General features: G+C 41.7%; 1 protein-coding gene across 7 annotated transcripts in view; it reads right to left on the bottom strand.

Moving 5' to 3' along the window:
* The window catches only part of USP54 (ubiquitin specific peptidase 54), a 249,867-nt gene that overhangs the window by 112,092 nt on the left and 110,734 nt on the right, over window positions 1–27,041 (bottom strand). For all 7 annotated transcript variants that reach the window (XM_073596688.1, XM_073596689.1, XM_073596684.1 and 4 more), the window contains exon 3: window positions 14,429–14,521. In XM_073596688.1, coding sequence (XP_073452789.1) covers window positions 14,429–14,521 — 93 coding nt within the window. The remainder of the gene's footprint in view (window positions 1–14,428; window positions 14,522–27,041) is intronic.

Genomic DNA, 27,041 nt, shown 5'->3' with positions numbered 1-27,041 from the left:
AGAAAGAACAAAAAAGACCAGCATAAAATAGGGAAAAACATAAAAACAGTGAACTAGTCCAACCATGGTCAGCAACGGCTAACCTTCCCCACCCCCCACCCCGTGCCCCCCAGAACATTGAGAAGCACTTGAGTCCCAAACTTAGTCCGAGGACTTAAATCCTATGAGGGGGTCGTGTAACCAGACAGGGACATTTCTAAGTCTCATAGACATGACATAGGTATGTTGTATAAAGCACACAAAGTGAACAGACATAGAGATGCTGGAACAATGTAAGCTTACTATTAATCTTGACTTGGATTGACCAGGGGCATATACTTTAGTCTGTTGCAAGAAGAACAGGCAACAAGAACATATAGAACCATATAGTGAGGGCTAGTTCTTCCAAGGGTCATCTTCAGCCTGGATCATAGTATCAGTAACAGGGGGAGAAGCCTCTACTACCCCTCGTAAACATCCTCTGTCAGCAAGCAGTGCTCAAGGGACAACAGGAACAATGAGAAAGCTTCAGGGGAACATGCTAGAACTTCTGTTTCTCTTGCAGCAGCATGAGGACTGAGCTCTAAATAATGATTGCATAAAACTCACAAGTGCTGAAAGTGCTATGGGGGTAACGCTTTTAGCCATGCAGTGGCATCCTTGGGATTAGTGAAGAATCTCACGGTTTCACCATCAACCACCCGCAACTTTGCTGGGAATAGGATGCTGTACCTGATGCCTTTAGTGTGCAGGGCGGCCTTGATAGAATCAAAGGAATGGCATTGCCTCTGGGTCTCCATGGTGTAATCCGGGAACATTAGGAGCTTGACGTTGCGGGAGGGCAACTTTCCTGCCTCTTGAGCATCCCTAAGCAGTTCATCCCTGTCCCGAAAGTTAAGCAGCTGGGAGGACGAAGGTACGAGGCAGAGACCCTTCAGGGCCAGGCCTAGGTGGCCCCCGATGAGCCCACTCCACTGTAAAGTATGGGGAGAGCTGGGTCACAGGTAGAAGACAGCGTAGCAGTTCCTCTGTGAAAACAGTAGGATTCTTTCCCTCCACACCCTCAGGGAGCCCCACAATGCAAAGATTATTTTGGTGGCTCCGATTCTCGGTGGCTTCCACTCTATATTCAAGGGCTCTGACCTTCGTTTTCAAGGCCCAAATAGAGGCCACATGTTCTGTCACTGAGTCCCCCACATCCACGACACGTTGCTCAGCAGTCGCGAGCCTGGTATGAATTTTATCCAGATCTTGTTCGATTAAGCAAATCTGGACTGCTTCTATCTTGGAGATTAGTGCAGTCTGGCAAGAGGTGATAGCCGCCATCACCTCCAGAATGCCAGGTGGTGCAGAGCCAGTAGCCTCATCGTAGTCTGTCTGCAATGCCATATTGCAAACGCGCGGTGTAGGTCCCGAGGCGCAGGACACTGGGCAGGCTTCAGTCAACATACACACACCGTTCTTCCATGTTGTTAATTGTATTTTTTTCCCCACTCTCTCTCTCTTCTTCCTGTAAATTTCTATAATGAAAAATTAAATATAACAAACAAAATACTTTTTCCTTTCACTAATCTTTAAAGGGGAGTTAAAATATCTACATATCAGAGGGGTAGCGTGGTGGCTAAGTGGTTACTGCTTAATGCCTTGCTTTTGCCTGGCTCCTCTATCTGAATCCCACCAGGGTCTGTAACTCCATGCAGTCTGCATGTTTTGTCCATGTGTGGATTTTCTCCTACAACAATTCAAAAACATTTTGATTGGTCAACTGGTATCGGACAAACTGGCCCTGGAGTGAATGGGTGTGTGTGGTCATTAAACACACTGATTCTCTACACAATACCTGATCAGACCTATAGCTGCCATTGTCATTGCAAGTGCTCTCATTCTAATTCCTAATTTTCTTTTAGTAGTTGGACTGCCCATTGACAATAATGAAAAGAACCTTGGATAATAAAGCTTCTTATTGGTTTTGTACCTAGTCAACTGACTGGTGCTAACACGTGCATAATTATACAATTTGTGTGCGATCAGCCATCCTACTGTACGTGCCTGATTAACACCTGTGGAACAAATGCCCCAAAGCTGATATCTGCCACCTCAGGATCCAAACCTTCTCTCATAATCTAATCTTGGTACCAAACTTCAATTGGTGAGACTTGTACATGAGCTGAGTGCAGGGAAATTACTAGATAGCATACAACTATGGAAATAGAGAATAAACTTCTCTATAGGCATTACATCTTGCACCTTAGTTACAATGCAAAATAAATATTGCACAACAATGAGCAACTGTGCCTCATGTATTAAAACATGAATAGACATAACAAGTAGACATTCTCCTTTGCAATCACATCTGGTGGCTTTTTTCTAGGACACAAAGTAAGCATCTGATGATTCCTTTATTTCCTCCAGATATTGTATATGCTCCCATTTAAGCTCTGGCTAACTGTGTATAAAAGTAAATCTCCGAATGTTCCTCACACAACTATCAAGATGCCAGAATGTAAAGCTGGACAAGGTGGGAGAAGTCAAGTCCAGTCATGTGGTTTCTACAGAAAGGGCTTGTGGGAGTGATGTTCAGCAGAGTTACCCGACAACTGCTTCTCCCAAAGATGCGTCAAGGCCATGTCACTTGCTCCAAGTTTATAAACAAAAGGGTTTAAAAGGCAAGGGTTTCAGATGTCTTTGTCGCAATGTTAAAGCCCCATCTCAGGCTAAACAATTTTTAGCCCATCCTGCCATACATTTTTTTTTCTCCTTACCTTGTGAAGCCAGAGATAGGAATTTCCAGGTCCCTTATTGATACTACTGGTTGAAAGGGGGGGATGGGTCGCTGATCCAGTGTTGGGATGCCCTAACAAACACCCCCCCTCCACCCATCCTGAGATCACCAGTCCCGTCATGACCTCAACTAATTATGGGTCTTGACAGGGACAGGGACACCCAAGGAACCTTTCAGCAAGTAAACAAAAAAACCTCAGGGACACAGTGCCACGTGACCACCACCTTAGGAAAGTAAAAAAAAAAAAAAAAAAAAGGGATCTTAAGGATCATTTATTGGGGGGGGGGGTTTAAGATGAACCCGATCCTTTTACTGTAGCCGTGATTTGAATAACACTGTTGTATTCAGACAGTATGGAACTTTTTAGGTAAAGGGCTAGGAGGTTTAGGATTTACTGGTGGAAAGGCTTTAGGTCTTGGCATTACAGTGGATGTACACCCTCCCATATACCCAGTGAAGTGAACAGCCTCAGATACACAGAGATGAAACAAATCCTTCTACATAAGTTTTACTTGTATATCGGCTGTCTTAAGCTTCCTACACTCTTTAGAAAGTGTACACTGTGTTACAAATTTTGTTTCCTCATTCAGCAATGGGAGGGGAGTCTGGGCATACACTGTGTGAGAGCTGAGTGGAGAAAAGGAACAACACATCCCCCCACATAGGCAGAGGAACAAAGAAACCTGCAGAGCTGTACTGTGAATAGACAAGCTCTCTGCTTATCTGTCTCTTAGCACCCCCCCAACACAAAATTTCTGCTTTTATCTCCTGTGTCAGAGAACTTGTCAGAAGTTATCATGCTGATAACAGAGGAATGAAGCAGCAGAAAGACACGGGACTCAGAGCTTTGGAGAGAGATCAGTAAACATTACAGATATATGTGGTCCAGGTCGGATTTCATGAATAGGGCTTACAACCACTTTAATGCAAAAAAAATGCCTCGTCAGGCAATGGGAGTATTTAAAATTTGTTTCTCAGGTTCTTCATAAAAATGCTTAGGATAGGTGTAAAGCGCACATCATACATTTTAGAGTAGAAATACAGTCTTGCCAAAAGTTCAAATCCCTTTGTTTTAACAAGTTATAGCAGTTAGAAACATTTTCCAATGTGTCTGTGCATGCGAGTAAATCTTTTTAATAGGAGCAGCATTTAGCTCAAGCTAGAAACATTCATTTAGAAAATGAGCGGGTATACATCAAGCGGTCCTTTCAGTTAGACCATTGTTTCAGATCTTAGGAATGCCACCTGGATTAGACTGGCTCTTTGCCTTAATTAACAAAAAGCAAAGGGGAAAAAATGTAAGACTTTCCCTGAGGTTTTCCGATTTGTTCCCTGTTTGAGCTTTGCAGTGTAGGGTGACAGCAAAAGAATAAAACAGTTAATATATTTACTTGCTTAGATTAGAAGATTATAAATGCTGGGTTAGAAGAATAGACTATAAAGATAAATCTACAAAACTTAGTAAATACTTGTGTATAACAATGAGGGTTCCAATTTACAATAGTTTTGATGCGTCTGCAAAAACAAAATCAAATGTACATCACAGGACCCACGGAGCCGACAAATCTGAAAAACTGTATTTTTTTTCTATTGGTACACCATTGCTAGGACCTTAAACCACATTTCCAGTTAACAAAAATAAACTACTAATGGCAGGAAACACAGTGCACATCTTGGGGGGTATTTGCAGCACCCGAAAATGTAAGATACTGGCAGCAGCTGCAAACCTACTATGCAGTGTAGTTTTAAGACAAGAGCCTGTGAAAAGAAATATACAGAGTTGCCTTTTACAAGCTGTTACTTTAATTTGGACACCCTAGTGACATAGTCAATTTAGGTTTAGCAGTCTTGGGACAATCACATGAAGTCCCAGGTTCCTCTTTCTTTCAGTGGTGGGGATGGGCAGTCGTTAATATTAAAGAGCATTCCTTTCTAAAGTATTCTGCTGTGAGCTTAGAAAGACATGGTAATGCAACTCAAAGAGTGTGTCCATGTGGGCTCACAAGAAAGGATTTTATTGGACTGGCTTCATTCAACCCAGAAGAACCGTAGTCCTGGACTTCAATGTGAGTCTGTGGGCAGCACTGGAGAGGTGATGTGTATTGCAGCTTTTTTTATTTGAATCTGTCTTTAACAAGTGTTTTTCAAATAGACTTTTAAAAGCTGGAGTTACACTTTAAGTAATACCAGCCAGCCAATGAGAAAACAAATTTCTACAGGATAACAAATAAAGCAAATAAATTAAGTTGGGGCTAAATGCCACCACCCCCCACCAATATCATGTGCTCTTCTCATTACACATATCAGCCAGCAATTTCCTAAATGGACCACAAGCCTACAGGGAGACAGTTTTTCAATTTAAAGTGTTAGTTCACCTTTTTAGAAAAAAATTAGCACCATACACCCTCCCCACCCCCCTTTCCCGGTACTTATGAGCTATCAGTGTCCACGCAGTTGGTCCAGTTGGCCGGGCATTTGTAATACCTACTATTATCCCTCTTCCATGTGTAGTGCTTCCAGGACAGATCAGATGGATTCACTGTGCATGCAGAAAGCTCAGCATTCCCAGAGGTAAGTGTAGTGGGGGACTGGAGGGTGTACAGTGTTCAACTTTTCATTTTTTCTGAAAAGTGAACACTTTAAGCCTATTTGGCAAGGGTCAAGCATGCATTATGCCAGCTCCCTGAAGAGAAATGTAGGACTTTAGCTGAATCAAGGTCAGTAATGTTGGGTATACATTGAATTGAAAGGGCAATGAGAAGCAGATGGCTGGTTAAAACAGAACTAAAAGAATTGAAGGTATTTGGGGGAAATGCCTAAGCTAATTCTAACTTTTAGGAACTTTGGGGTGCTCAAGCAGCACTCTTTGATGGCAAGCTATTAGCGTAAAGGAGAATACATTATTGATTTGCTTTTAATATGGATTGTGTGAATCAGATCTGATTTAGTTATGAAGTATGCCCTTTTGCTATACGAAAGAGGAATATTTGAACTAACTAAAAAAATAATTCCCCCAGCTGACAATCTGGCCTACAGTGTCTGTTTTGAGACTTCCCTCATACATGAGGCTTCTCTTGCCTTGTCAGGCGGGAGAGAATGGAAATTTGTTAAAGTTTGAAGCTTGGCTATAAAGGATCAGGGAGGTTAAAAGCAAGACCAAAATGCAGACCAGACATACTACTTTCAGCCGACAGTCAGGCCAGAAGTTTTATGGAAAAATGATTTCAAACACAGAACACTCAGATACTGAAGTTTAGCTAGAATACAGGAAAGGTGAAGAGAGTGTCACAGATAATGTGCCTTAATGCTGTACAGATTAAACATGGAATTTTAATTATAATGTGTCATGTGGCATCTCAATAAGCCACAATGAACTTCCTTTCTCATAAATTGCTATCTTCACCATTTATTTGACATGCTAGAATCTAGCCTAGCCACATTGTCTACATACTGGTTTAATTATGAAATATTTTAAATAAATATACTTTTGTTTGTATTCATCACTAATTACTAAGAGAAGCAGGCGCTATTGAATTGTTGTTTTGAGGCCATGATGAGAATAAAAAGAAAATATTTTGTCACAAGAGCTTCTGTTTTTAAAACTCCCTACTTGTTACAACAATTCTAAGAACTGCTTTTCCATTCATTGCTGAAATCCCTTCCATCAGCTGACCTCATTAATGTTTGTGCTACATGATGAATTCACTCAGAAGGCAATTGATAGAAATACATGTAAGTAGGTCAGTGTCTAGCAATGCCATCTCTTCACTGGACTTAAACTGTACATCTGAAGGAATTAAAACACTAAACTCTAATGCCCCGTACACACGGTCGGATTTTCCGACGGAAAATGTGTGATAGGACCTTGTTGTTGGAAATTCCGACCGTGTGTAGGCTCCATCACACATTTTCCATCGGATTTTCCGACACACAAAGTTTGAGAGCAGGCTATAAAATTTTCCGACAACAAAATCTGTTGTCGGAAATTCCGATCGTGTGTACACAAATCCGACGGACAAGGTGCCACGCATGCTCAGAATAAATAAAGAGATGAAAGCTATTGGCCACTGCCCCATTTATAGTCCCGACGTACGTGTTTTACGTCACCGCGTTTAGAACGATCAACTTTGTGTGACTGTGTGTATGCAAGACAAGTTTGAGCCAACATCCGTCGGAAAAAATCCTAGGATTTTGTTGTCGGAATGTCCGAAACAAAGTCCGACCGTGTGTACGGGGCATAACCCTTGGCAAAACTGTAAAATATCTGCTCAACACAGCTGTCAATCTGATCTCCAGTGTCTCAAGTTAATGTTTTTAGTATTTTTTAAAAGCAAACTTTTTTGGTGCTGGATAGAATAGGTAAAGATTCAAGAACCTGTTAAGTTTTTTTTTTTTTTACATTGTGCCCATTTGAGATTTTCCTAACACTTCTTGTCCCCGAGAAAACAGAAGGGTCCATCCAAGCTTATCCGCTCTGGAGTGATTGATTAAAGTGTTACTAAACTCAGTAATATTAAAATAGTTAATCCGAGTCCCCCCCCCCCCGCCCCCTACAGCTTATAAATCTTCTTTTTACATTAAAATATTGCCACTATATACCTTTTTGGATTATCTGTATACAGCACCATATTTACATGATAAAATGCACAGTTTCTCCAGTGTGTGTGAGTTCAGGAAGGAGATTTCCACTACAGCCTGTATACACGCCCACATGTGTGATGTCAATATCATGTGACCTTGCTATCTCTGAGAACAAGTAAATGTTCTCTCCAGCATAAAAGACACAACTGAGCATGTGCAGGTTGGCTACCCTGCCTGTGTTAGCGGGCCATCACCAGATAGACAGTGCAGGAGGGAAGGATATGTGCATACAGGATAAAACATCCTTTTTACACAATGCAGAGGATTAACCTCTTAAGTTCCACCTTGAGTATAACAAGCATGCTATGCTGCATATACAGACTGATTTTACTGTTGTGGGTTTAGTAACACTGATGTGTGTTGCAGTAAGGGAAATCAAGATAAAAAGGCAACACACAGACCCAAGGCGTCCAACCATAGAACGGGCTAGCAGTTATGTGTCATAGTAACTTGCATCGTATTGACTTAAAGATTTGACAAAGAAGTCGAGAGCTTTGAAACATGTTATCTGATTGGAGAGAGAGCCCCCTGGTCCCTCCCCTTCCCCTGACATGGGCTGCCGCAGTGGCCACGTCATCTCCCTTGGCCTGCCACATTATTGTCTTCATCTTGTGAGCGGCCATCTTCTTGGTGGGCTCCAGCTTTAGTACACATCACACTGAAGTGTACCTTCCCTGTGGGACACCAACAGCTGATCCCAGCGAGTCTTCAGGCTGGTATGTGAACCATGAGCCTGTTTCCATCAGAAGTGCTGGGTCCTCCATTTAGTGTTTGAGGCTGGGCTTTAACCTTTTAAATTAAATTAGATTGTGTCGTTCACACATCACTGTTTTTATATGGACTGTGTGCTTCATCTATGGCCACATAATAAATGCTACTTCATGGTTTATGGAAGCAAGTTATATCCGTTTATTCATCATCCTCCAATTTTTCTACTCGTTTCTCATGGATACCTTGACTTTACCAGTGTGCAGCATATAACCTGTGTGTTGCATTAAGGGAGCCCACTCAAATGAATTGGCCTCAAATGCACCAAAACAGATGGAAAAAAAAAAAATCATACACCATGTTTTAACGCAGCACATCACAGTGCACAGCAGAGCATTATTGTGTATTGTGGTACATTGCATGCCAGAGGTTAGTTGCCTTAGTGAGTTGGGGTGCCATTGTGAATATGATGCTGCAACTTGCTAATACATGTAACGCATTACTGCAATTAACTAGAAGCTATAAATATGCCCAAAGTGAGCAAATACTTTTTCAAAGTGATCAGAAATGTCCTCTAACAGCTGTCATTAGACCAGGTGCTTGCACTGCAAGATTTCCTCTTACGTCCAGTTCTGGAAACATCTTCTGGATTTGCAATTACCTTCTGCCACCAAGACAAGTAAAAAAACAAAAAAGTATCTCCCAAACAGTGACATTGACACTAATAAAAAGTTTACAGAGGTTCTCACCCTTCTGTACTCTATTCAAAATTAATAAACATTTTATGAAAGCAACAACCGAACCGCATGCCATGTGTGAAGATGCTTAAAGGAACCCTGTCAAACGAGTGATGTAGAAATATTAAGATTTGTCAGCATACCGGTTTTGCTTTCTGTCCTATTAGCTCAATTCCATTAGTCTCAATTTCATTGACAGATTCTATAACTATTTCTCACGGGCCTTGCGGCCCCTTTGTTGAGCATAGTGGTACCTGTAGTATATGCAAAGCTGTGCACATGAAGCCATCAATTTTATACATTGGTCTTGCCTCTTTCATGTTATCCTTATATACCAAGTATTAATGATTTATTACATTTTTAATAGCGTGGAAGATTTTCTGCGATGACTTGATGTATCTGAGAAGCTTTGCCATATTAAAAAAATTTAAAGAAAAGCAACCCTGTCGCTAAGTTAAACAAATTCTGTAATAATCTCCTTTATACTTCTGAATGGAAGTAAGTAAATAAGTAGCTTTTAGAGTCTATTCACACCACATGCAGTGGCCGGCTATTCTAGCGCAGTCTCACTGCATGGCATAGCAAAATGCCTTCCCTCTCTATCTGCCTGGTTCACACCACTTTGTTGCAGTGTTGTACGCTGAAAAAAAATACAGTAATGCAATACCTTTTTTCAGCACAGGGCAGTGAAAGGCAATCTAAATACCTTTTTTCCTAATCGATATATAGCTGTCACATAACCCAGGTCTCTCCCATACGGTTTGCAAGGAAACATAAGCAGGAGGAGCTTCTAGTCCTCTGCTGCTGGTCACATGTTCAAGATAAAAAAAAAAATAAAAACAGCCTTTGGAATACAGAGTAAAATAAATAATACCAATAAACTATTTTAAGTTGTCATACAAATATATATTTGAAGTCAAATCTTTATTATTTTTTGGCAATAACATAGTGTAGGTGGATTTCTGCCAGTCACAAGCTGTCTCATGCCGCACCAACATGTGTCTTAGAATAAGAGGGCGGTGAAGCCTCCATTAATCTACATGCAATATCCCACTCCTATTGTGTTTAGTTGATCAATGGACATGGAGAAGGAGAGAGGGAGTGAACTTTCATTTACCACTGTGTATACGCCCACTCTATAGTCACATGGGCTGCTCAGATGTGATAGGGAGGAAATGCTCAGCATAGGAACTCACTGAAAACTGAGCATGTACAGAGTTGCCACCACAACTGCAAAATCCCTAGCTGAATTGGGGACATGGACAGAAGGTGGAGATAGAGAGCAACAGGATCAACCAGGGTTTTTGCAGAATACAGAAAACGAATCTCATAGTGACTGAGTGAGTATGAACAGCCTATAATACACCATTTATTGATAGTTTATGATGTGGGTTTTGTGACACTTTAAGAGAAAAAAGGAAACGGAGAGATGTGCCGATATCAGACGATCATCACTGCACTGATTTCAGCCAAACTGCACCACACACCAGTCACTGTGTTGCAACGCAGAGGCTAGTATGAACCAACAAGCCCTAAGTGGCATAATATTTCCTTAACCAATCTGCAATAAGTTTTCAACATAAACATGGTTCTATGGCCAGCCTTATAATACAAAAAAAAAGAAAAATTCACAGAACTTCGCATCCACCCAAGTAAAATGGATGCAGGCATCTCCCCTGCTGCCCAATTGCATTTTGATAGCGGAGACAGCCCCCACCCCCAATAAGAACATACAGATCAAATGCTAGTTTTCCAGTAAGACCATTTGACAGAGGCCAATCATTAGACTGGCCTCTGTTGAATAGACAGGGCTATACACACATAAAAATTGTCCAGTTCCTGTAGAACCGGTCGAGGTTAGCTTAAGGGTCCTTTCACACGATAGTCCCGCTCGGATCCACCTGTCCGTTTTTCAGGTGGATCCGAGTGGACTTGTATGGGCAGGCGGATGTCAGATGCGTCGCTGACATCTGCATGTCATCCAATAAGATCAGCTCAAAACAGACGTATGGCGATACATTCACAATTCGTCCAGCAGATGGGATCGGATTAAAACAGACAAGCGGATCCGTTTTCGTCCAATCTCCCATAGAGGACAGCAGGGCTCTGACAGATCCATCCCTGCACAGTGAGCAGAGACGGACCTGTCATCCGCCTGCTCAGCGGGGATCAACAGAGCAATCCCCCACTGAGCTAGCAGAGTCCGCTGAGCGGATCCGCCCTGTGTGAAAGGGGCCTAAGACTGTCACACAAACTGGAGAATAAAGGCTGCCCCAATCCAATGATTTCAATAAACAAACCTGTCCATTTCCCCATGCATGGTAAACAATAGGTTTGCTTTAATGCCCTTGCACTATACTCACTTTTCCTTTGTCTGCCCACCCCTCCACTCAGCTGGCAGTAGCAAACAAAATACCCAGTACTTCCAAGTATGGAGAAGGATGTGAATTACTCAGTTTTATACAGTGCTAGTGATTGATGACTGGCTCAGAGCTTTCAGATGGGGGCAGGGACAGTCTTCACCCAGCCCTGTGCAAGCTCTGAATACAGAGTTCCAGCGTTTACACAGGACTATCCCTTCTTTATTCTCAATGACTTCAATAAATTCTCTTTGACACAGACAGCAGGACACGACCCCACCCCCTCGTCGCTGGCTTTGACTGACAGCAGCGGGAGCCAAAGGCTCCCGCTGCCCCAGCAAAACCAGCGAGACCCGGAAGTGGGGGGAGAGAATTTCTGTAGATGTACAGAGCACTGGATCAAATGAGGGCTCGGGGGGGTGAGAGGGGATGCTGATGCCTACACATTTTTTATCTTAACGCAAGCAATGCATTAAGATAAAACATATTTAGGCCTTAGAACCACTTTAACTGCAAAAAACACAAAAGGGAGCTTTTAAGAATTCTGTAATCAAAAACAGTGCACACCAGAGATAATCACTGAACAGCTGTAAGTGTAAAGCCAGAAAGCAGTGCATTGTTTTAAAGGAAAACACATGCTTTGCTATTCTTGGAGTATAATTACACTACTATATTTATTGTCCTTGTCATGTACTTTTAGACTGACCACAGAAGATCAGAATAGTTCAGCTGAAAAGAAATTACAAAAATGCCACAACCAGCTGTGTTCAGGTACATGTTCTCCACAGTTTTCCCATGTTCCACATTTAGACGTACGCCTAAATCTTCCCTTTCCTCTGAAGCCTGATCTACGTTTGGATCTCGCTTCAAAGGCTGCTGACTGGCCCTGAGGAAGCACCGCCTATTTTAACCTCATTTTTGTCGACAAGCGTGCCGCGAGGAGTGTTTCCAGCGCTTCCCCATTTGCTTAAGTGTCTATAGCTACGCGCTGGGTAAACTTTGCCACAAGTGCGTAGCAAAGCTTTGCGGCCATGGCATGTAAACAAACCCATCCGCCACCTGCTGCAGATTGAGGGGCGGCTGGCGTGCACCAAAAACACATTTTTATCGTGCATTTTTGCCACTCCCAACCACACCTCTAAATGAATCCTTGTTGCCTTTTCAGTGTTAACCTTTTAAGCTTTCACACTGACTGCACACATACGGGGGCGTCGGCGGTAAAGCGCCGCTAGTTTTAGCAGTGCTTTACTGTAGCTTTAGACGTGCTTTTTGGCTGCTAGCGGGGCGTTTTTACCCCCCCCAGCGGCCAAATAAAGGGTTAAAAGCCCCCGCAAATCGCTTTGCAGGCGCTTCAGTGGCACTGCCCATTAATTTCAATGGGCAGGGGCGCTTTAGGAGCGGTGTGAAAGCACTCGGGCTTTTACACTGGGATTTCAGGCGCTTTACAAGTGCTATTTTTAGTGCTAAAGCACCTGAAAAAGGCCTCCAGTGTGAAAGGGGTCTTAAAGTGGAAGTCGATTCAATAATAAATTTTTTTCCTATTAATAGTATGTTAATTATCTTTATCTTTGATATTATTCATTTTCTGGCTAGTTGATTGTTTAAGCTTAGAAAGTCTTATCGAATCAGCTTCTTCCTGTTCTTCACCGACAACGCTATCTCCCTTCATCTGAATTTGCTATGCTGTCTTTCACTTCCTGAAAAGGAAGTCGGCCGTTCTTAGACAGGCATGCCTAGACCTGTCCAACCCCACCCCTCCTTATCCTTCACAGAACATGATCTTCTCCTGTCTTTATTGCCTTGTTACAATGTAACAGATTTTCTACATTGTAGAACCACGTGGTTGTTTCTGCATGGCACTGTGTGCACGGTTTGCCACACACCTAGCTGCTGTGAACGGCAAAGGGAGCGGGGAAGAAATATGAAAGAAATCAGGCACAAAGGAACATTTTTGAAAGTTTGGAAGGATACAGATCGATTTCTATTGCTCATTACATGTGAGTAATGAGTTTAAGGTTCAGTTTCCACAAGTGCAACTTGTCATGCGACTTTGGAAACAAAGTCGCATCATAAGTCACAGCCCATTGATTTCAATGGCAAACATTCCCATCTATGTGACTTTGAAAAGATACCTGCACTACTTTGATGCAACTTTTGATGCAACTTTGATCCAGAGTATAAAATTGGATCAAGGTTGCACTCAAAGTCGCACTCTAAATTGCACAGCTTTGGAGAAGCACTAGTAGAAACGTAGCCTAAGGCTAGAGTGTGACTTTGATGCGACTGAGTGCAGATTTGATCCAACTTTACACTCTCTGGATCAAAGTCGCATCAAAGCATTGCAGGTACCTTTTCAAATTTGCTGATTTTCAAAGTCACATACATGGGAATGGGTACAATTAAAATCAATGGGCTGTGACTTGTCATGCGACTTTATGTGTCCAAAGCCCAGCACAGCTATACTGTATATGTGCACTGCAGCTCCCACTCCCCTTGTGTCATGTGTGGATGGGTCTTTTTTTTTTATTTCTTATGAATTAGGATGTACGATACATCCTTATTGATGAGAGAACACTGGGCACGAACCTATTAGTTCCTCCCATCCTGTATACGCCCACTGGCTACACAGGAACAGTGCCCCGCCTTGGAAGAGATGACACTAGCTTCCAGTGACCACACCCACTTGCTGATTTTAGACTCAAAAGGAAGTAGAATTGAAGTCATGTGACGGCACAGGATACTGCAAAATAAAAGGTAGAAAAACTGGGATTTTTCCATTTTGTGGCATAAGGCTGAATTTAGCTCATATTAAAGATTGCAGGGTAGAATTGAATTGTTAGGGTGGATTTCCACTTTAAGCCCCATAAGCACGATCAGAAAATCATACAAAAAATAGCATTCTTTTAAGCGATCGTATGATAATCTGATCGTTAGTACACAGCTTTTGTACGAAATTTTCCGAAGGTACAAACACGAACATTTTTCTCGTACGATTTTCATTAAATCAGCACAGTTTTCATTCGAAAATACAATACAAATAAAATACATCACTTCCGAATTTTTATTCTATTGTACGAGAATTTTCTTACGTTAGTAAACTTCATTTTTAGCATGCAAAAACAAAACAAAACAAAAAAAAGAACGGACATCATTCGTCCGTATGTGATCATAACTGACCATAGTGATGAGGTAGTATGAATATAAAGCACTACTTGATCTACCTTAAGAGCACAGAATATACAGGAATCCCCCATACACTTGTGTGTAGTTAGCTGTCGGAAGCTCCTTCGAAATATGTCAAGATGCCACAAAACCTGCCAAAAGGAAAAAAGAGATTAGTATATATATTAAATCAGCAACATTCAATGCAAACAGCTATATAACATATGACTTAACATGTCCGAGACTCTGATAGTCAGCTTCTCTGCCATAAAAGGTGTTTTCTAAAATGTGTATAAATCCTTGATCCAAACATTGCACCATGTACTTAGGACCACATCACACTGGCCATTTTATTGCAGCTACAGAATTGCTCTCCTTTACGTTTTTTTTGCAAGGAAAAAAAAAAAAAAAACATGTCAGTTATAGGTCTGGTGCCACAGACATTCCAAGTCATCTGTGGCTTAAAGCAGAGCTCCACCCAAAAAGGTAAGCTCCGCTTATTTGCCTCCTCCCCCCATTTGGCACCTTTCGGGGGGGGGAGCGGATACCAGGTTTTGACAGGTACCCGCTCCCACTTTCAGCTGACTTGGCCGCAGCGAACTCTTACGGAAGTTCGCTCCCCCATCCTCCCCCCCCACTGCCGGGCCATTCACAAAGCCCAGCGCGATTCGCGCAGTAGGGAGCCGGCTGTGAAGGTTTCACTTACCCAAGATGGCAGCGACAGCACCCGAGAGCTGTTTGAAAAATCGGCTCGAGTGAAGACACCGCTGGATTCTTGGACAGGTAAGTGTCCTAATATTAAAAGTCAGCAGCTACAGTATTTGTAGCTGCCGACTTATTTTTTTCTGAAGGAGTCTGGAGCTCCGCTTTAAATCACTGGGCCACTGACCTTTTGCAGAATTTGGCGCAAATGACAGAATTGCCAGCTTGAGGAGCTACTCATGCTATTCAATGCAGTTGTTGATGATTATGGAAAACCAGCAATTTCTAGCTGCAGAGACAAACGCTACTGCAGCAACTGTGTAGCCAACTACAAATTGCCAGATAAACAAGCAGAAAGATTTGTAGGTGCTCACTGGCACTAACGGTAAATTGTAATTTGTAAAAACAAAAACAGTATAGAGGTTGAAGAAGGGGTTAACTAGAGAATCTTTAGTTTAAAAATAAAAAATAAAATAAAAATCACCTTACAGGTTTTGATGCAGTTCACAGAACAAGCTGTAATTTGCACTAACCAAACTTTGTTTCATTCAACGTTTCATTGTTTTGCAAAGGTACTAGAGCTGTACGATTATAGCCAAAATGAGAATCACGATTTTTTTGCTTAGAATAAAAAGATGACAATTCTCATGTAAAATCTTTCACATTATATAAAAAAAAAAAAAGTGGGCTAACTTTACTGTTATTTTTTTTTTTAATTCATTAAAGTAATTTTTACCAAAAAAATAGCATTTAAAAGATGGATGCGCAAATACAGTGTGACATAAAATATTGCAACAACCATTTTTTTCTCTAGGGTATATAGTGTTTGGGGGTTCTAAGTAATTTTCTAGCAAAAAAAAAATGATTTTATCTTGAAACCAACAAATGTCAGAAAAAGGTTTAGTGTTTAAGTGGTTAAACTTTTTTCACTTACACACAAAGTCTCTTCCATTGACAAATTGACGACTGTGGCTTCAAAAGAGCAGAGAGAATTCTTTGGATAGAAAGAATCGGGAAACACTTTAGTCAAGATCGCAATAACGATTCTTGACGATTAATCGTGCAGCTCTAAAAGGAACATCAAAACACTAAGTGACCATTTCGGTGCTTGTGGAGCAAGACTTCAGTTGTCAAGCTGACAGAGATAGCGCGGGTGGGAGGAATGAATTGGCTCATATGAATGGCATGGAGGTTTAAGTCGTCAGAATGTTTATAACGGTTCATGACATTACAGAAGAACTTCAATACAAACAAAAACCCTTATACCGTTTTTAATAGATCAGCTGGATCTTTAACCATCTGCAGACTGCCCGCCCACAATGTACTGCGGATGGGCGGCCCATGCATGCAAATCGGTGTAATGGAAAGTCGCTGCCTGCTTCTTGGTTTAGGGCATGCACGTTTCCCCACCCACTATGATTGTACACAGCGGGAGTCTGTAAGCAAGTCTCAGCCAATGATTCATGGCCGGACCTGCTGATCAGCTGTGTCCAATCACAGCCCAGTGGCCTGTGTTAACAATCAACATAGGGCTCTGTACAGAGGGAGCGATCTCTCTGTTTCTTATCCCTGCAAAGCAAGCATAAGTCTGGACAAAAATAAAAGGAAAAAGAGCGCATGTCTGCCCTAGTGTGATTGAGCTTTAATTATAACACAGGGGATTTAAAAGCAGGGATAACAAACAGAGGTCTGTTAGTAAAAGCAACACATACATTAACACTTGATAGGCACACATTTAACACCCTGGTCGCCCTAGATGTTAACCCATTCCCAGCCAGTGTCATTAGTACAGTGACAGCATATACCATGATCACTGTATTCGTGTCACTGGTGATATCAGTTAGTCAGCAGTCAAACCCCCCCCCCCCCCCCGGTGGACACTGCGGAGGACCATAGGAACATGGAGGAGGAAACAGAGGAGGACACAGGGGACAGTGAGGGACAATCTTGTGGCAGTGGGGGCCGTTACAAGCACCGATCTCCCTGTATAGATTTCAATAAAGCAGCTGAAAGCTGTGGGAGGAAGGAGGAGGAGAAGCGGCTGTCAGCTTCTTTACTGAAATCTATACAGGGAGATCGGTGCTTGTAAAGGCCCTTCCCGCCGCACCGATCATCCCGACTGCCTTATCGTATTAGGCATCAGAGCACAAGTATTCAAGCAAATCCTCAGTATCGATACCGATACTAGTATCAGTACAACCCTAGTTTGTAGACGCTATAACTGTCATGAAAAGCAATTAATATACACTTATTGGGTTTTTTTTCCACCAAAGACATGCAGAATACATTTCGACCAAAATGTATGAAGAAATTAAATTTTCGTTATTGGATATGTTTTATAGCAGATAATAAAAAAATATTTTTTCAACGTTTTCGGACTTTTTTCATTCATATCGCAAAAGATTAAAAAAAACAGCGGTGATAAAAATACTACCAAATGAAAACTCTATTTGTGTGAAAAAAATTATATAAATTTTGTTTGGGTCCAACTTTGCATGACCAGGCAATTACCAGTTAAAGTAGTGCAGTACTAGATAGGAAAAATGGCCTGGTCATAAAGGGGGTAAAACTTTCCGGAGCTTAAGTGATATTACCCAATAACAATTTAGCCTCAGTTTTTGAAGGCTAAAAATATGTTAAAAAAGCTGATCTCCTGGGAGCCAATCTGTGATTTATCCAGCCCCCTCCCCAATATCAACCACCACCACAGATAGCCATGTCATGCTGAGAAGTTCCTCTTAAAAGGAGAAGTCCAGGCAAAACCTAACTAACGCTAAACCTGCTCTGTGCCACATTCTAAGCCTAACCTATCTAACCCTGTAAAGCAAAACTCGCTGTACTTACCTATTTTGCACCGGATCCAGGCCGTTCTCCAGTGGCAGATGCTGTGTGCAGGAGAGGACCGACAGCGGCTGTGAAATGAATAGGAAGTGTCGTCACCTACAGACCTTCTATGGGCTTCCATTGTTGGATGCCTCTCCTGTACCCACCTACACTGCGAAGCCGCGGCTGACAGCTGATGCTGGGACCGGACCGACTGCAGGATAGGCAAGTACAGTGATTTTTGCTTTACAGGGTTAGACAAATTAGGTTTGGAATGTGGCACAGAGCAGGTTTAGCGTTAGTTTGGTTTTGCCTTGACTTCTCCTTTAAACATTTAAATTGTTCTATCTGTGTATGACTATTAGGCTGGGTTCACATCAGGGTGGATTTGATTTAAATCACTAGTAAAAAGGCTTAATTTAAATCATAATTTTTGAAGAGCAACTGTCATCTCTCTCTCTAGTCTCGCAGCTCCTCCTCTGACCCGCTGTTGACTCACCAACAGTCTCATTCACTTTATTGGGACGGCTGGTGATGTGGCAGTGACACAACAAGGGAGGGATGTGGCGGCAGCAGCTGAGTGGATGCCCGCTAACAGGCGCTGCCATGATGGATCTGAAATGACAGGTGCTCTTTAAATGTAAAGACTTATTCTTGCTGATAGTTAGCATCTTTATATTATGTCCAAACAAAATGAAGGTTTCCTATTTAGAATAATAAGCTGTCAGGTTAGTAAAACAGCGATATCAGAACCAATTCAATCATACAGTTTGTAGTGTACATAGATTTGCAAAACAATGGGATAATGGAATATTCCTGAACCTTGTTTTATCTCATGGTTACTGTGAAATTGTGTGAATGCATCAATGCAGTGCATGTAATCCAAGCTTGAATGAGTTTACCAAAAATGTAAATATTGCAGAATATACCACCTCATGCTACATAACTAAGCTCCATTTCATGCTGAATATTTTTTATTCCAAAAATAAAGAAAAAAATCTGATTTAAATCAAAAACATTTTTTTTTTAAATCATTCATTTTTATCCACCTTGGTTCACACCGTCTTGGGCTTGCAGCAGGGGTCCAAATGTGTCACTGTTCTCCATTTCAGGGACAAATCAGAGCCCACATTTTTGCCTGAATTCAGACCTGAAATGGAGCCAAAGACGCACAGGACCCCTGTGCAATCCAGTCCGGGGCCGCCCTGGAGCTGTGTGAACCGGCTCCATTGAAAGCCAGTCACAGGCTCCTGTGATGCGAATTGGATGCGGGAAAAACACGCATCCAATTCGCATTAGTGTGAACCCAGCCTCAAACACATCAAAGCACTATAGCCAGTGGCTTACAGAGTTGTAATATATTTGTACTGGGGCTATGTAGTAATATGAAAATAAAGTGTTTAAAGCGGTAGTAAACTCAGACCACTTGCACCTAAATTTCAAAGAAGAAATAGTCTTAAATGATTTTAAAACATTGTGCTGCAAACTAAAGCCACTTTGGAAGTTTCTTACTTTTATTTTCCTAGTTTAAGCCTTTGCTATTTTCTGGGTGCAGCCGCCGCCATATTAAGTGTTGTCTTCTGTGTCCGAACTTCCACCCTTCCTCCTTCTCTCTGTCCATAATCTCTAGCATGTGCAGTAATCATTAAGCCAAGCCTCGTTTTCACTGCTTATCCCCGTGCTGTGTCCATCTACCCCCCTGTGACGTATAATAAATAGAAAAGTGCAGCGCTAAATGTATATACAGCATATAGGATCTTGGCAAGAGTGAGATCCTACCATGTGACTTAACATAAATTAGTGAGCAAAATGACAAATATGAAAAATTCTAATCAGCATATATTACAAATGCATGTGAAAAACAGAAAAAGATCTGAAAAAAAGTCCAAGCAGGGATATTCTATCCGTAGGTAGATATAAAGCACCCATCCAAGTGAAATGTGAAGAAAAAACCGCCAGTAAATGATCCACCATAAAGTGAGTGTATATATTCTGCTTACCAGACGGCGATGACTGCTATTACGGCAGTCTCGCCCAGCATAGGGATTAGGGTCTCCCAAAACCAAGGGTGCAATACAGGACCAGCAGCTTTAACAGTCGGTCATTACCGGAAACATAAAACAGAATACTCCCATAGCGTAAAACCTTATGATAAAAGGGGATTTATTAGGATAAAAAGAATCACACTTACAATGTTTGTAGAGAACATATAGCGTAAGGGATATCATACAAACGACGGTGTCTCCGTGTGGCGCGAATCACTTCCCAGGGAGGAGCCTACGACAGTGACGTCATCACGTTTTTGGATGGGCTTACGAGTATAGGAAGTGATTCGCGGCACACGGAGACACCGCCGTTTTTCACATGCATTTGTAATATATGCTGATTAGAATTTTTCATATTTGTCATTTTGCTCACTTATTTATATTAAGTCACATGGTAGGATCTCACTCTTGCCAAGATCCTATATGCTGTATATACATTTAGCGCTGCACTTTTCTATTTATTATATGCTTTGGAGTCAGATACTGGACTTTTAGAGTGCTGGCAGCTTTTGATTTCCTTTTTGTCATTTTTTGTTTCTGGTTTCTGAGCGCAGCTTTTACCCTTCTGGGTTTTTTATATATACCACCCGTGATGTACTGAGACTCAGGCGGTCAATGTAAACTGAGTCTCGCAGGATCTCGGAGCTGAAGCTGGGCAATGGAAATGACATAGCCCCAGCATGTCAGCACAGGGCTTCCCATTTTTCCAGCATGCTCTTCTGCTGCCGAAAAATCGGAAGAGGTGCGCATGCGCCGATGGCGCAAGTACAAAGAAAAGGACAGATTTCATGGAAATAAAGCAGGTAGGAAGAATTTTGCACAAAGCTATCAGTTTAATGCTTTGCAATGCTTGAAATGGCAGAAAATTAACATGATGGTTATACTACCGGATGTTTGTCAGCAAGTAACCCTTCAGGAGATACTATGAAGAAAGATTTTATATATTGAAACACTAAAATAAAAGGTTCTGTTGCAAATATGGGAGGAGAGGGCTATCCCCTACACAAAGCCTATTGACCAACCCAATTGAGGACTACCACCAACAGCCCAGGTAAGCTGGTTGAACCTCTTTATCTTTGCTGAAGGACAATTTAAAATGGAGTTAACAGCTCCACTGACATGAATTTGCAAGTTTGACTACTCGACAAGCAACATTACATTTCTAGCAGCTGTGATGTCACAGCACATGTACGGCCCCCCTCCAGTTTTAACTTTTAGTTGGGTGGCTCAACCAAATTGTTTGAGCAGCCCATATGAAAATTGCCTTAGGTCTGGCATGACATCAGGATTCACATTTTATCCTTTACACTACAGTAACATTCATACATTACCTTTACATGTGTATTTATGAATATTAAGAATAGTTCTCTTAACTGGTTTAAATGGCCCTCAGCTATTCTGATCTTCCCAAATAATGTTCAGTATGTTTGATAAAATTATTCAATTATAGCATGGCTGTAGCAAGCCACTCCAAATATTTTACTTGAGACAAGACAAACAGTACAACTGGGTAGCATATCTAGGTGAATACATTCCCACAAGCTGGAACAATATTGTTTTATTAACAGAGTGCTGCGTTCAGAAAGGCTCGTCTCTAAGAAACTTGACGTTCCCCAAGAATAGTCTGCAAGTGAGAAAATACTCACTAGTGTAGCCAGTAAACTTCTGGCCCTGCCCAATCTTCAGCTCAAAGCTATGCAAAACAAAATACCATCACGGAAATTCTCATTTATGTCTTAGTCATAAGACCATGACGGGAACACCCTGTTGACTGCATGGAGCAAATTATATTAGGTTATTAAAATAGCAACCTCATTAAGAATACTATAACCTGACATATCCTGCTGACTTCAGATGCTTTCACGGTGAATAAGAATCTATTCCAATTATAGTAAAAGTTACAACATATACTGCTGCGCAAAAGTTTTAGGCAGTTGTAAAAAAAAAGGCTGTAAATGAAGAATGCTTTCAGAAATTAAAGTGTTAATAATGTATTTTTATGAATTACCAAAATGGAACGTAAATAAACAGAAGAGAAATTCAAATCAAATCAATATTTGGGGTGATCACCCTTTGCCTTCAAAACAACATCAATTCTTCTAGGTACACTTGCACACAGTTTTTGAAGGCACTCGGCGGGTAGGTTCATTGTTCCAAAACTCTTGGGAAAACTAACCACAGTTCTTCTGCTGCCCCAAATTCTCCTGTCTCTTCATGTAATCACACACCTCCCTGATGGTAACATGATGGATAAGTATCTGCCTGTGATTCTTAGCATTATGGACACCATTGATCCTGACTAAATCTCTTATTCCATTGAGGGGAAGGGGCTGATGAAGTTGGTATATGTACTCTATAAAGCGACTTTTTTTTTTTTTACGTGAAACCCAGAGAAAGTGGGCTATGAGCCAACAAACTATATTTCTACTGCTTTATTGTTTGTATGTATTAACTGCTTGCTGACCAAATAAAAGATCTCACAATTCGATTAAGATTATGTCAACGATTCAATTACATTCCGTGATGCATCACAATTACTACCCATGGTTTTCATTTAAAAAATGCAAGCAGCCAGAAGAACTCCATTTTTTTATTTCATCTGTTCTTTAAAAAAAAAAAAAAAAAAAAAAGACAACATTCCCTGCATGTAGCAAGGTCTAAACACAGCAGACAACTTAGGCCTCATACACACTATTAGCTGGCTGCTCCTTCTATTGGTCAATAGAAGGAGCAGCCAGCTCCAAGCGCGTAGCCTTCACCACAGCCCTGAGTGACAAGATTCCAGCCCTGCCTTGGTCCAATCAGATGCCGGTGACATCACTTCCTGTTCCACGGTCCATGCTGGTCAGTGTGGAGCCTCCTGGTTCCTGGTGAAACACGGTGATCCATTCCAGCCAGCTGCCCAATCCTTTCCAGTTATCTGGAACAGCGGTGAGACCGGCAGAGCCATGTGGAATACCAGGACTGCACTTTACTTTGATGAGCATGCATCTTCTATCATCTTGTAAGTGTTTTTAATCTTATCCTAATAAAGTCATCATTTTAATACTACCTTCAGTTTGTCGCCTCCCCCTCCCTGTTCTTTACCCTTATGATGCCACATTCTGGACTGCTGAATCGCAATGCATCGATGGTGCGATTAAATTCAGCAACCCTAGTGTCAAGGTGGCTCTGCTGCGCCAGATCATGTACTAGACGCGTGATCAGGCACTTTCAGTTAGGGGCGACCTGGCTGTGCTGTGATTAAACACAGCAGATGTCGATCAGTGGGTGCCGGCCAATGGATTACTGTCAGCACCCGCTAATCGTCATGAATTTACACAGGACAGAGCCCTGTCCATGTAAACAAGGCAAAGCCGTGTCCTGTCAGCAGGAAGGTAATGGATTTTCTTTCTCCACAAAGCAGGGGAAAAAAAATCCATTACTCGCCCTAGGAAAAAACAAAATACAGTACACCAAAAACACAGGCACCCATTTAACCCTTTGATCACCCTAGATGTTTAACCCCTTCCCAGCCAGTGTCATTAGTATAGTGACAGTGCATATTTGTGCCACGGGTTCCCAAAAAGTGAAAAAAGTGTCAGTGTCCGAATGTCCACCACAATATCGCAGTCCCGCTATAAGTCACTGCTCGTCGCCAGTAAAAAAAATAAAATTAAAAAAATTCCAGTACATATCCCAAATATTGCAAACGCTATAACTTTTGCGCAAACCAATCACTATAAGCTTAATGGGATTTTTTTTTTAACAAAAAACATGTAGCAGAAAACCTAATGGTCTAAATTTATCAAGAAATTAGATTTAAAAAAAAAAAAAATAAAATAAAAAAAAAATAAGATTGGATATGTATATGTTTTATAGCAGAAAGTAAAAAATATATTTTTGTTAAAAATGCACTGGTGATTAAATACCACCAAAAGAAAGCTTCATTTGCGGGAAAAAATTACATATATTTTATTTGGGTACAGCATCATACGACCCCGCAATTGTCAGTTAAAGTAACGCAGTGCCGTAACGCAAAAAATGGCCTGGTCATGAAAGGGGGTAAATCTTCCGGAGGTCAAGTGGTTAATGTTGCCATGTTGCAAGAGTAAATTGCAAATAAAAATGAAAACATGGTCAAATTCAGAGGTCATTGACGAGACACTATCAAAGGAATTCAAAACGACCCTAATGAAAGTTTGCTGGCAGTAGGACCCTAATGCCGCGTACACATGGTCAGACTTTTCTACCAGACTTGTCCGACGGACGCCGATGGACCAAATCCGGCGGACAATCCGATCGTGTGTGGGCTTCACCGGACCTTCAGCGGACTTTTGCAGTCGCAAATCTGACGGACTTTAGATTTGGAACATGCTTCAAATCTTTACGTCGTAACTCCGCCGGAGCCAGAAATCCGCTCGTCTGTATGCTAGTCCGACGGACAAAAACCCACGCTAGGGCAGCTATTGGCTACTGGCTATCAACTTCCTTATTTTAGTCCGGTGTATGTCATCACGTACGAATCAGTCGGACTTTGGTGTGATCGTGTGTAGGCAAGTCGGTTATTAGAAAGTCTGTTGAAAGTCTGTCAAAAGTCTGTCGGACGTGCTGTCGGACTTTTGTCGCTGAAAAGTCCGACTGTGTGTACGCGGCATTAGAGCCCATGCACACCTGAGCATTTTGTCCCTTGAAGCCTGAAGCTACAAAATGCTTGAGGGGAAAAAATCCATTATTTTCTATGGAGATGGTTCACATCTCCACTCCAAGTCGCCTGAAGCTCAAACAAGTTCTGAACCCTTTTATGTCACGCGAATCGGGCAGATTTGGGCATTTTTGGAGCAGGAAGCAGATGACAAAATCTAACAACATAGCAACAAATGATGAAACAGATGATCATTTTTCCTATTGGCTAAATAAAAAAATGCCAAAACTCAAAAACGCCGGACAACGCTGCATGGAAACGTGCAAATATGCCCGAAAAAACGCGCGACAAAACGCCGTCGCAAACGCTCAAAAACGCTACGCTCAGGTGTGAATGCAGCCTTAAAGGCTAAACGGCTCAAATATGCAGTGTGTGTACCCAGCTTTTGGATATATTTTGTGACATACACTTTTGGTCAGTTAAGCATACATGTTTAACCAAATGATGAGGAAGAGAGAGCAGACAGCAAAAGACCTTTGCCCAAACAGTGTGAGAATTAAAAATGAACAGGGTTGTCCAATGTGTGCAAACAATTCTTCTTAATATAAGTCAGTCCATACAAATCAACAAAATGGCAAAAGCTCCAAAATGCCCTCTAAGGCTTAATGTACACGGGACATTTTACAACCTCCCCTGAACAATTTAACTTAAAAGACGCATTTGTGTTTCAAAAAAATAAAACTAAAATAATTTTTTTTTTTAAATAGTCAAAAATGTATCTCCATTAAAAACACCTGTAAACAAAACGCGGCTAAACGAGAGTTACCGCGTTTACAAGCTGTGTGTTTCAAATGCCTCTGAACATCAGTCCTGAATGCATTTTTTTGCTTTTCAAAAAATGCTTCTAAACTCAATTGCCTAGGAACGACTATAAACGGCCCTGTGTACATGTACTGATGAGATAACAGAGGAGAGTTCAATGGCAGCTGGAAAAAAAACAAACACACAACTGCTCCTAAGGCCTCATGCACACGAGACGCTGGTGCAAACTCTGCTGAACACATGTTTTTAAAAGCTGGAACCGGCGCTTAGAAACGTCTGTTTTGCCGCGTTTTACCGCGTTTGCGTCTAGAAGTGTCTGCAGAGCAGAGAATGACATCTTCCGACCTGACTTTGGGGTCCCATATCTCGGGGCCACTTGGTGTACAAACACAAACACTACAACATATCCAAATTTGGGGTTCCTAGCACCAAGTGGCCCCCAAAGTCGGGTCGCAAAATGTCAAGCACTTCTGCAGCGGAGAATGACATTTTCTGACCTGACTTTGGGGCCCCATATCTTGGGGTGCTAGGAACCCCAAATTTGGTTATGCTGTCTACTGTGTTTGCACACAAAATTTGGGGTTCCTAGTACCAAGTGGCCCCGAGATATGGGGCCCCAAAGTCAGGTCGGAAAATGTCATTCTCTGCTGAACAAAAGTGCTTGACATTTTGTGACCAGAATTTGGGGTCCCATATCTCAGGGCCACTTGGTGCTAGGAACCCCAAATTTGGTGTACAAACACAGTAGACCTAGCACTACAACATAACCAAATTTAGGGTTCTTAGCACCAAGTGGCCCTGAGATATGGGGCCCCAAAGTTGGGTTATAAAATTTTCCTTTAAAAACACTTAACGCAAACGCGGCTAAATGCGGTACCGGCGTTTAGCCACGTTTGGCGTCTGAAACATGGAAAACTTTTGCATCTAAACTCATTTTTTTGCTTCTGGAAAAACGAGGTTAAACGCAACTGCCTAAAAACGCCAAAAAACGAGACTGTGTACATGGACACATAGGATAACATTGAATGGGTTCAGGGGCAGTTGAAAAAAGTGTCCAACTGCCTCTCGCGAGTTTAACAGCGTCTCGTGTGCATGAGGCCTAAATGTCCATTTATCAGCAGCAGTGTACATGAGGTCTTACTGGGATGTCACAAAATTTCCAAAGCAACACAGTATGGTGTTTTTCCATGCTATTCAAAATTAATGGGCTCTTTAAAAATAGAGAAAGGATAACAAGGATATTAAACTTGAACATTTTTCATATCAAGTACATGCCAAGCAGTAGACAAAAAAAAAGGTAGAAGTTTGAATTTCCTTTGATTTGTGTGTCAATAAAATAGACATGTCACATGGTTGCAGAATACAAAGTGATTCTGCAGGCACATATCAGGCACCCACTGCTGCCAAACCATACTTTTAGTTATCCTGCCCAATGCTCCAATCTGCCAATAGAGCCCTCACAGTTGCTATTCAAATATCTACATTTGTTAAAGTCAATATCTAGTAAGCTCTAACCACAATTACAATACAGTTCTACATAAATTTCCATTTAGCTTACTCTAAGGCACAGGTGTCAAACACAAAGCCCGCAGTTGCAGGAGAGCTCCAGCCCTCCTCTGGTCCTCCTCCAAACCCCTACTTTCAAGCAATGCATCC

Source organism: Aquarana catesbeiana, linkage group LG08 (assembly GCF_042186555.1).
Source record: "Aquarana catesbeiana isolate 2022-GZ linkage group LG08, ASM4218655v1, whole genome shotgun sequence".
Classification (NCBI taxonomy): domain Eukaryota; kingdom Metazoa; phylum Chordata; class Amphibia; order Anura; family Ranidae; genus Aquarana; species Aquarana catesbeiana.
Note: the sequence above shows the minus strand (reverse complement) of the source record. Positions and strands in the feature narration are given on the sequence as shown.